At 41.6% G+C, this 11,276-nt stretch overlaps 1 protein-coding gene and 1 long non-coding RNA gene across 11 annotated transcripts in view; one reads left to right on the top strand and one right to left on the bottom strand.

Moving 5' to 3' along the window:
* Window positions 1-9,009, bottom strand: part of LOC116503097 — a 33,572-nt gene extending 24,563 nt beyond the window's left edge. Inside the window, exon 1 of the long non-coding RNA XR_004254651.1 lies at window positions 8,925-9,009. This is a non-coding gene — a long non-coding RNA (uncharacterized LOC116503097). The remainder of the gene's footprint in view (window positions 1-8,924) is intronic.
* A 166-nt stretch (window positions 9,010-9,175) lies between these two features.
* Window positions 9,176-11,276, top strand: part of LOC116503993 (inter-alpha-trypsin inhibitor heavy chain H4-like) — a 40,124-nt gene continuing 38,023 nt past the window's right edge. For all 10 annotated transcript variants that reach the window (XM_032210801.1, XM_032210795.1, XM_032210803.1 and 7 more), the window contains exon 1: window positions 9,176-9,283. In XM_032210801.1, coding sequence (XP_032066692.1) covers window positions 9,179-9,283 — 105 coding nt within the window. In that variant the 5' untranslated portion in view covers window positions 9,176-9,178. The remainder of the gene's footprint in view (window positions 9,284-11,276) is intronic.

The raw sequence follows: 11,276 nt of genomic DNA, 5'->3' as shown, positions 1-11,276 counted from the left end.
TCCGTCTATCTGCCTGCCTACCTATCTCTCTCTCTTTCTCTCTATCCATCCGTCTATCTGCCTGCCTATCTGTCTATCTAGTTATGGTATCTCTCTCTCTCTCCCTCTCTCCCTCTCCCTCCCTCATTCTCCCAGAATTCTGGGAGTTGAAGTCCACACACTTTCAAGTCTCCAAGGTGGAGAAACACTGATCTATCTAATTAATATAATTATTTCTCCCTCTCTTTTTCACTCTCTCTCTCTCCCACGCACACATGCAAATGCATAGGGCAGCCCATCTCACACACAGGTAATGCTGAGCGGCTTACAACATTATGATGCACACCCAAAGTGAATAGAGTCAGGTGCCTGTGATCCCAACCCTCCTTTCCCGAGGGGGGAGGGCCGTGGAACACTGCAAAACTCTTCTTGGTGGTGTCACTCTATGGGGCTTTCACTTTCGCTTGTCCCCCCCCCAACCTTTCCAAAGCCAAGCTTCATCCGATTCTATCCAATCTCAGCACCTCTCGCATCTCTCCTTTGCAAGCGTCACCCTGTGCAGAGGGCTGGGATGGGAGCTGGAGTCCGATGCCACTGGCAATCTGGGGCTGCTGTAAGCAGGCGTGGTGCTTCGGGGGGGGATGCGCAAAGCCCCCTCCCCTAATGCTTCTGGCTCTTCTAAAGAAGGGGGGCTTGTGCAGAAAGGAATCTCTCCTCTCCTCCCTGCATGCACCCTACTGATGCCCGCATCAGAGCTCGGGCGGGATGCAGGTGAAGGAAAGGACTTTTCTTTCGCACGCATCAGAGCTTGGACGAGCGAAAGCAAGCATTTTAATCAGTGGGCTGCGCGCAGGGAGGAATATCTCCTCTCCTCCCTGCACGCATCCCACTGAAAGTGCTTTAATCAGTGGGGTGCATGCTGGGAGGAAGCTCTCCTGTCCTCCTGGCACGCACCTCCCTGCCTAAAGCACTTCCTCTTGCCCGCCCGATCTCTGCTGCGGGCGAAAGGGAGCTGGGAGGAGAGGAGAAATTCCTCCCAGCACGCACCCCACTGAAAGCACTTTAATCAGTGGGGTGCGTGCTGGGAGGAATCTCTCCTCTCCTCCTGGCACGCACCTTCCTGCCTAAAGCACTTCCTCTCGCCTGCCCAATCTCTGCTGCGGGCGAAAGGGAGCTGGGAGGAGAGGAGAGATTCCTCCCAGCACGCACCCCACTGAAAGCACTTTAATCAGTAGGGTGCATGCTGGGAGGAATCTCTCCTCTCCTCCTGGCACGCACCTCCCTTCCTAAAGCGCTTCCTCTCGCCCGCCCGATCTATGCTGCGGGCGAAAGAGAGCAGTTTAATCAGTGGTGTGTGTGCTGGGAGGACAGGAGAGATTCCTCCCACCACGCACCCCACTGAAAGCGCTGCCTTAGACTTAGTGTGGATGGGCAGGGGAGCGAGCGACAGCTGATGGGCTGGGGAGCGAGCGAGCTATAAAAGTGGGACTTTTTGAAAACTACGCGGGGCGCAGGACCAATTGTACAAAAGCGTGCCTGTCACGCTGAAAGTGGGACGTCTGGTCACCTTACCCTATACCATTTCACACAAGTCTCTTTTTAAAAACCTCCAGTGATGAAGCACAACTTCTGAAGGCAAGCTGTTTCACTGGTTAATTATTCTCACTGTTAAGATGTTTCTCCTTAATTTCAGGTTGCTTCTCTCCTTGATTAATTTCCGTCCATTATTTCTTGTCATGCCTTCTGGTGCTTTGGAAAATAATTTGACCCCCTCTTCTTTGTGGTATCACTTCAAATACTGGAATACTGCTATCCTGACCCCCTAGTCATTCTTTTCTCTAGACTAGCCATAACCAATTCCTGTAACCGTTCTTCATGTGGTTTAGTCTCCAGGCCTTTGATCATCTTAGTTGCTCTTCTCTGCACTTTTTCAAAAGTCTCTACATCTTTTTTGTAATGTGGTGATCAAAACTGAATGCAGTATTCCAGGTGTGGTGTTACTAAGGTTGTATAAAGCGGAACTAATACTTTACGTGATTTTAATTCTAGGCCTCTGTTTATAGAACCAAAGAGTGCATTGGCTTTTTTGATTGTTGCCACACACTGCTGACTCATATTTAACTCATTGCCCACTAGGATTCCAAGGTCCCTCTCACAGTTGTTGTTTGTGACTCACATTTTATACTTCCTGTATGTACAAAACTCCTGGACATTCTTCATCTTTGCCAGTGCAAACCTTGCTAAACACCATCTTGTTACACACAGTGATTAAGGGAAGGTTCCGACAGAGATTGAATGTTTGAATGTTTATTTCATTTGTATGCCGCCCTTTTCCCCCGAGGGGGACTCAGGGCGACTCACAACTCAAACCAGGGAAGGGAGATACAAACAAATTAACAACAACACAAAACAATACATAATTTAAAAACACGCAACAATCATACCATTCGAGATAGGGGCAACGGTTCTTTGGCCATTAACAATCTTGCCTCTAAAACAGGGGTATCAAACTCATGTCATGTCTTCATCACATGACATATGGGGACTTTCTCCCCTTTGCTAAACCGGGAGTGGACATGGCCAGCGCGTGATGCATCTGGCCCGCGGGCCTTGAGTTTGACACCCCTGCTGTAAACAAAAGGATTTACTTTCTTGAAATAATTACCTATAGAGGATGAGAGAAAGTTTAGAAATGGAACCAATTCAAAGATAAAATATTATTAGCTTTTAATTAATTTTCCCCAAGTCAAAGCTATCAGCCAATTCAAGGACAAACGGTGCACGCTCCTACAATTTTTATCTCCTGGCTTTCAAAAGTAGTCTAACATTGAGCTGCCATTGCCTAGTGCTGCTATTTCTCTAAACACCAAGAACACCATGAGGCAACCATTGCTCTCTTACCTGACCAGAAAACAGCATTAAATCCATGTCCTGCCTTTAGATCATGTTCTTATTTGTACACTGAGTTCTCGAAGATTTGTGCCTCTAAGAAGGCAGCTGCAGAGCTGTCAGTTCCCTGTCCCTTTGTTGCATTTTTAAAGAGTTGTGGATTCTTGAAAACAGCCCCTTGATATGGTGCTACAGTAATTGAACCTCTACAGTACATAAAATGAGGAGTTGGACTGAGGAGGCAGAGAAGATGTGAAATTTCCCATCACTAAGAGGTTTCCTTTACCTTCAAGCTCCCCAAAGGGTCTTTACGTCACCAGGTACTGTATGATTTAAAAACACAGAGCTGTGCTTGGAAATAAATCAGCTCAACTCTTGATCTTTGATACCATCTAAGAATCACAGTAGTCTGGAGCAAATATAGTAAAGAATCACTGCAATCACTAGTTTTTAACATTTTGATCTACATGATCTCATGCACTGGAATTGTCATATAAATGTATGAAAACAAGCAATGCCTGAATGAAGACAAAATCACATTAAGAGTAAGAATTGATTTGCTTCTGAGTCTACTCAGTAGCTTTCTTTCAATCTTTCTTTCCCTTTCTCCTTTTCTTCCTTCCTTCCTTCTCCTCTCCCTGTTGGTATCTACTAGCGCATGAGATGGATTTAGAAAGTTGCCAGGCACCGTATCTCACTTTCTATCAGCCTCACTTGTTCCATATGGATAATGGGTGGAGTCATTACTCCATGCAATTTCCTCAGACCTTTTCCTTGTGTCTCCCTGTCCAGGACATGAATTTCCCCAGAAATCTTTTCTTAATGACATGTCCTTATAACATTTCCTTTGTCTCAAGCTAGAGCCCACAGAAAAAATACATTTTTACCACTTCCAGGTTTAAAACAATTTTCCCCTTCTTTCTCAAATAGATTTTTCAGAGGAAATTTAGCATGGTTCATTAAAATGAGATCAGGATTTAAGCTGATGCAGGGATGATCCCCTCCTCTCTTGTCCCTTGAAGGAGATCACCTTCATGGCCCCTTTGATGTAACTTGGTATCTACTACCACATGAGAGAGATCGAACACCTGGCTTCTGTAGAAATACCTGTCCAGGTAAAGTCTGATTGGTGCTTCCTGAAGTGCTTGTCCAGCCTTACACAAATTCTTTACAATACAAGGGTTTATCCCTCTCTTGAAAGAGCATGAGTCTAGTGCTCTCTTGAGAAACAGTGGTACTCTTGGGTATATAGCAGGTCTCTTTAAATCAGGAAATCAGCCAGGTTCTTCCACTTCAATGACATTTCCCCTGCCATCAATGAATAGGCTTTCTGCTGCTTCTGCTATCAAAGAGCTTTGCATAACAAAGCTTTTTAGTGTTTTGATTTGCAATGGTGGCAAATACCTGGCAAACCTATTTAGTGCTTTGATAGGGTTAGGACCATATTGCCTGCTTTACAAATTACTTAGCAGAATAACAGAGTTGGAAGGGACCTTAGAGATCTTCTATCCCACCCCTCTGCTCAAGCAGGAAACGCTACACCATTTCAGACAAATGATTTTCCAATCTCTTCTGGGAGTAAAGAGTAAAGATTACTTCTAAGACTATAGAGTCCTCACTCTATATTCACCCTCTGTGCTTGCAATGAATTAGTCAGGGATAGGTTTCTAGCATTCTTTTGGAGGAGTGCCAGATCCACCCACATGCAGGAATAAGCTGACTGAATAAGTCACAGTTATGGAACATCTGTGCCAGTGGTGGGTTCCGGATCCCATCGCAACTGGTACGCTGCACACGGGGCCAGGCATCCTAGTCGGGCACACGTGCTATGCACACATGCACACAACACTGCCCTGCAACACTCAGCTGCTCGGAAGAGGTCGCACAGGCGCCGTATACTGTGCGCATGTGCACAATTGACTGGATGCGTTATGAACAGCTATGGAATGTGGCCGGACAGGTGGGCCAAATGAGCCACTGTACTGGTACAGTGGCCGCTGCTCCTGGCTACTACCGGTACGGCAGTACCTGGCCGTACCATCCAGAACCGACCACTGATCTGTGCCCTGTGGCCTGCTTGTCAGATGGCTATGACTGTGATTCTGGGCACCTTTCCACACTTGGCCATTCCCACCACCTGTGGAGAAAAGTGATTGTTGAGATTGGGAGTAGGCAGGTGTGGGTGGTGGCAACAGGTGATATGCCTTATATATGAAATTTGAATTTTCGTCCTGTCACTGGCAATCAGGATTAGACCTTACTACAATGACAGACACTGCAATGACAGGAACTGTCTTCTTGTTCCCTTGGGAAGGAACACAAAACCCTAAGAATTAATCAATTCCCTTGCTTAGTTTGCCGTAGGTCAAAGGAGCACTCTGGTCAGTTTCATTGTCACTGAGAAGAACAGGGATTGGTAACGAGGATAGCACAAGTTATGCTGGTGTATTTTTCTACTGGCTCACAGATTGGAGGAAAACATTTTAACATGGCCCAGACAACCAGTCCTGGTATTCTGGAACAGAATGATGGGTTTGATTTATGTTTTAAAGCACAAATACTACTGCAGATCCTATAAGCATCTGCATTCTTTTGAGAACCCAGAAGCCTTTTGTTCAAATCCAGAGGGAGAATTTCAGAGTTTGCTTCCTGGTTCTGAATCATCCTGGTAATTTTAGGTCACTACTTTACATTAAAAACACTTGCTGAATTTAATCACTTGCTAATTTACTGGTAAGCGCCTCATGATGGCGCTGTCAGCTTAGGTAGTTACTTGATTTTTCAAAGGAATGGGATGGTGGTTTCTAACCTGTGCTTTATTTCTTTTTATTCTTTTTATTTACATTATTTTATCTTAATTCTCTGTAGCTTTTTTTTTTGTATGCAGCAAATTCAGATGCTGTCTCCAGAACTAGAACATACTGAGTTCACTCTTCATGCAAAGATTTTGTGTGTCTTTGATTAGATCCAGTGATTATACAATGGTTTGTTTTAGGGCCCTAAACCATTGAAAACATAGTTCAGGCTCCTCTTGTAATCTCCCAAACCATGAGCAGCAGAATAAAGGAGTTATTTTGTTTGTGGGGAATTAAGAGTTGAGTCAATCATCTTTTGAGGATTGAGAACAGATTTCTTTTCTTCATGGTAAACCACGGGATGAAGTCTCTTCATTTAAGGCTGTAGTCTGTAATCTACTACATAATCTACTACATTAGTCCAGTCTGATAGATGTTTTTTTCAACTTTCCAGTCTAGGGCTTAGAAAGAATGATTACTTCAAAGTCACCAGCTATGCCTGAAAAAGGACCAGAACTGGTTTTCTTCTGCTACACGTGCAATATTTTTAACCATTGTATTTAACTGGAGAGAGCCATCCATTCACAAAATCAAACTTGAGGTCTGTAAACTATGCTGAGGAATATACCCTTCAGGAAAGCTGTAAAAACTTGGCTGTTCCGGTAGGCCTGGGGCTGTTGACCTCATTGTTGAGGTCCAGCCCCATTAGAATGATTGTATCAGGTGTTGCTGTTTTAAACCAATTTTTTTTTTGGTTATGTGTTTCGTTTTGTGTTTTTGTTTCTCTTTATTTTTGTAAGCTGCCCGGAGTCCTTCAGGATTGGGCGGCATATAAATGTGGTTAATAAAATAAAATAAAATAATATACTAGGCATACATGAAGAAGATCAAGGAGCAGTATTGCAATATTTACAGAATGTTTTTAATATGACAAAAATATGAAAATGAAACAGAAAACAATAATGCTGCTGAACAAAAACCTAAAAAGTAAAATGATTGTCCCAATTGGTTCTGGCTTTAAATTCTTTTCCCCCCTGAGCTGAACCTGTTCTGTTTTTGCCTTCACCAACCTGTTTCCATAACCTTGAAATCTCCAGACCTTGGAACTCTCCAGCAAGACAGGCAGAGATCAAGCTACTGTATATAATTTACCTACACTACCCTACACTCATTAGCACCGATGATGTTACCTAGTAGGGTAATGAAATGTCTGCAAGCAAACAGCCAAGCTCAGAGAGCACCAAGGACTCCACAGTCCAACTTTACACTACAGATATTCTCTTCTATTGACAAAATATATTTCCAGACTAATCTTGTGCCAGAAGGACATTGCTGGAGTCAACCCAACATGTAAACATTAGAGCTTCTCATTTCCAAACACTTTCCAGTTTCTCCATATCCTAGATGTTTATTAATCCAATCTCTCCTACACACTAGTGACTTTCAGAAGTTCTGTTATTTACAGAAGGGAAAGGCTTTAAAAAAAAATCTGATAACCCAACCGGAATTTGCCGATTATACAGTATTTTATTCCGCCCCCCCCCCATCATTGACTCACTTCCCCAAAATGACGAAGGCTCTCCTGCTGTTTGTTCATTTGTTCATTCCTTATTTTAATTTATATTGGAGAGTTCCACTCACTAAGAGTCCTTGGTAGAGGATTCATTCTTGTAAACATAGGCAGTATTTTAAAAGAATACCACGTAATTGAGTAGAGAAGCAGCTGTAGCAAGTCTCACTTAAAAAGAATAACAGAATCATAATATAATTGTTTTGGATGAAGAGCGTAGACGTACCTTGCCCGGCTAGGAATGAATATGTGGGGCATATAAAAGAAGAGTGGGGAGAGAAGGAGGGTGGGGAGAGAGAATACATTCTCCAACATTTATACCTTTTCTTTTTAGACTCAACATGGTAATGTTTATTAATTTTTATTTACATATTGAATGAAATCCCAGTTCTGAAAAAAGCAGACATGATTACTGAGTCACTTAGCAGGTCTGGCTGCAGATGAAGAATTGCATGGAGTCACACACCCTTGCATGGGGGGGGGGGGCAGCGCCCCCTTAGGCTCCAATTTTGGTGGCAGGAGGCTTCAGGGAGGGCCTCTAGAGCCCAGGGGAGGCTGTTTTTGCCCTCCTGGAGGCTTTCTTCAAGCCTCCAGGGCATGGGGAGGACAAAAAATGGACCTTTCAGAAGTTCTAGAAGTCCAGAAATGGCTCTGTTTCCAGCCTCTGGAGGGCCTTCGGAGCCCAGGGTAGGATGTTTTTGCCCTCCTGGAGGGTTAAGGAAAGCCTCCAGAGCCTGGGGAGAGAGAAAACTCCCTCCCCACCATGGTGCAGGAGACCGAGTAGACCGTGCGGGGGGGGGTGTTTGCACGTGCATGCGCAAGGAAGTTGCGCATTGCATTGTGGGTGTGGGCACACACACACACACAATTTCAGCACGCAAGGAGAAAAAGGTTAGCCATCACTGGTATAAGGTTTCCTGCTTGAGCAGGAGGTTGGACTAGAAGACTTCTAAGGTTCCTCTAACTCTATTATCAGAGTGCTGATCATTTCTTGCCAGCGTGGTAGCAAATTAACTTCAGTCATGATTTAAAATGAAAAAAAGAAGTAACGATCGTTAATAGCAGAATTAACCATTTGGATCATTGATTGGTTTTTATCAATGAGAAAATATTTCCTCATGTCCAGCAACAAGGATAAAAGAATCAGAGTGTCAAATATCGAGTTTATAGAAAATATGGACTTACAATCTGAATTTTGCAGTGGTTACTTCAAAATCCTAAGATTTAACCCAGACAATGAGTAAGTTACAGTAACATCGCCTACCCTAAGATTTAACCCAGACAATGAGTAAATTATAGTAACATCGCCTATCCTAAGATTTAACCCAGACAATGAGTAAGTTACAATAACATCACCTATCCTAAGATTTAACCCAGACAATGAGTAAGTTACAATAACATCACCTATCCTAAGATTTAATCCAGACAATGAGTAAGTTACAATAACATCACCTATCCTAAAATTTAATCCAGACAATGTGTAAATTATAGTAACATCACCAGTGTAATCTATATCTACCCAATGCAAATAGTTGACAATCAAAACATCTTGACTTCTCATAAAAACCAGCCATGTTTGATAGATTTTATATAGAAAAGTGCTACAGTTCCCAATATTTCTCAAAGGTTATTACTCTCTTTCTGAAATATTTATGAAAACATATTTTAAGATAATAAAGGTTCACCCCTACCTTTGACTTGTGGAGTTACAAGATCAATGTCCAGTTGATTGAAGGGTAGCATTAATCACAGGAAATGTACATAAGAACTAATCAATAAAAGTTAAACCAGGCAACAATAATTGAATATTTAGCAAGACTTTGAAGAAACTGTATTATGTAAGAAGAGGTTAATTGTACCTTGCATCTCTGTGTAAATAGTAGGCTTACTGGTTTCTTAAATTTTACCAAATAGTAGTTGTTCATTAACTTTGTCCAATAAATACATGCTCTTCTATGGTTCTGTCATTTCCAAAATGGAAAAGCAACTGTTCACTCTCTGGCTGGCTTTGTCTTCACAAATTCTATTAACAGATGCTGTTATCCATCAGGTACTTGTTTTCATTGATGCTTAAGTGTTCATTGAAATATGAAAAAAAAAAATACAGGTATTCATATTTATTTGCCTGAATTTTTAACAATTCAATTAATTTCACAGGTTGAAAATGAGAAAAAAATAGCTGAGAAGAACTAGGCTTAGACCAAGGGAAGACAAGTTATACTGTAACTGAACATGCTGTTTAGAAAGGGCATGTATGACTGTATTTGAATATGTGTATTATTAGTATAAAGATGTAACTGAAGGGTAATAAGAGCAGATTAACAGGGGAATTTGTCTGTTCAGAGAAGCAGCAGCACCTCATTTGAGGTGCTCAAAACAAGTACTTGAATTTGGATTCTGCCACCAAATGGGGGATTGAACTCAGAGACCAAAATGGTTCTAGCTCTTTGATTCTAAGTTCATCTTGTCAGACAGTGGGAGTTAAACTCCCATCTCTTCAGTTTGTGGAATGAGAGTTCTGTGGGTTTGAGCTTTATCTGTTGCCAAAATGGATAAGGGTATTTTGCTGGGATCCTAGCAGTTTGGACTCACCCTTAGTTTGGATCCATTCTCAATAACCAGCAGACTTCAGAACTTGATTTATTACATGTTCCTCTAAAGTAATGCAAGACTTTAATAAAGCAGGTCTGTTTTCTTGACGGGTGGCAGCTCTTCAGAGCTTAAGATTAGCCCAGGCTCCATTGCTGGAAAATTTTCCCTCAATTTGTTTTTCATCCCCAGTGACAGGAGCTCTCCTTTCTCCTGCTTGTAGTATATAATCACTATGTCTTAAATCAAAAGCTGGAAAAGACAAACACTTTCAGATAGATTGAGGAATGGAAAAGATGGAGGTTGAAAAGTGCTTCAAACTGAGTGGATTTTTAAAAATATTAACATGAGATAGATTGAAACATGACAGAAACTTTGATAATTTCCAAAGTTTTACAGAAGACTTTCCCCCTGCATTTTAAAATTTTATTAGCACTTAGACATATACTGTTTCATAGTGCTTTACATTCCACTCTAAGTGGTCTACAGAGTCAGCATACTGTCCCCAACAATCTCGGACCTTCTTTTATCGACCTCAGAAGAATGAAAGGACAAGTCAACCTTTAGCCATTCAGAATCGAACTCCTGGAGTGAGCAGTGAGTTAGCCTGTAGTAACCATTCTAACTACTGCGCCACCATGTACGATCACTTGTTATACTTAGAAAATACAGTGTTATTGATAATTTTATTTTTGCTCTACTATCCCATCCTGAAATGAATTTCTGAATAGAATCCTACTTGACCTTTACTTATATCTAAAGGTATATATTTCAGATCATGGGGAAAGGTCTTTAAGCAGGTCAACTAGTAGGTATCCACAGGGGAAGGCTCAAAAAAGTCAAAACATTTCAACATGATTGAAAGCCCATTTGTGGTATTGATGCATATTCAAAGACCAGAACTTCAATCAGATAGTTGCATCCTTAACTTTAAAAAAAAAAATCCCTTCTTTGTGGACATCCCTGCTGATATCAGTACTCCAGGATCCTAGGCAGAGGTTCACACCCATTCAGCATGTATTGGATCTGAGAGTCTATAAGCAAAGCTGTGTCTTTAAGCCAATTACTTCTTCTAAAGAAATATCAATTGTTAAATCAGTCTTTATTTTTTTAAAAGTTGTTAATACATGGGAAGGAAAAGGGAAATGAACTCATTAATTTTTTTTAACTTTGTAAAATAGACTCAATTCAGACTTTGTAGAGGTAGTCCTGTACAGGGGACTTACAACCATTCATTTATAATTTATAAATGTATAAAGTGACTTATAACCCATATTTAATATTATAGCTATTGCATCATCCCATGGCCACATGATTATAATTTGTGACTTTCCCAGCTACTTTTCAACAACCAAAGTCAAAAGGGGAAACCAGATTTACTTAATGACTATGGTAAAAATGGTTGTAAAATTGTATCTGGTCATGTGATGGCTCCTTTAATGACTGCATCACTT

The sequence above is a fragment of the Thamnophis elegans genome, chromosome 2 (assembly GCF_009769535.1).
Source record: "Thamnophis elegans isolate rThaEle1 chromosome 2, rThaEle1.pri, whole genome shotgun sequence".
Classification (NCBI taxonomy): Eukaryota; Metazoa; Chordata; class Lepidosauria; order Squamata; family Colubridae; genus Thamnophis; species Thamnophis elegans.
Note: the sequence above shows the minus strand (reverse complement) of the source record. Positions and strands in the feature narration are given on the sequence as shown.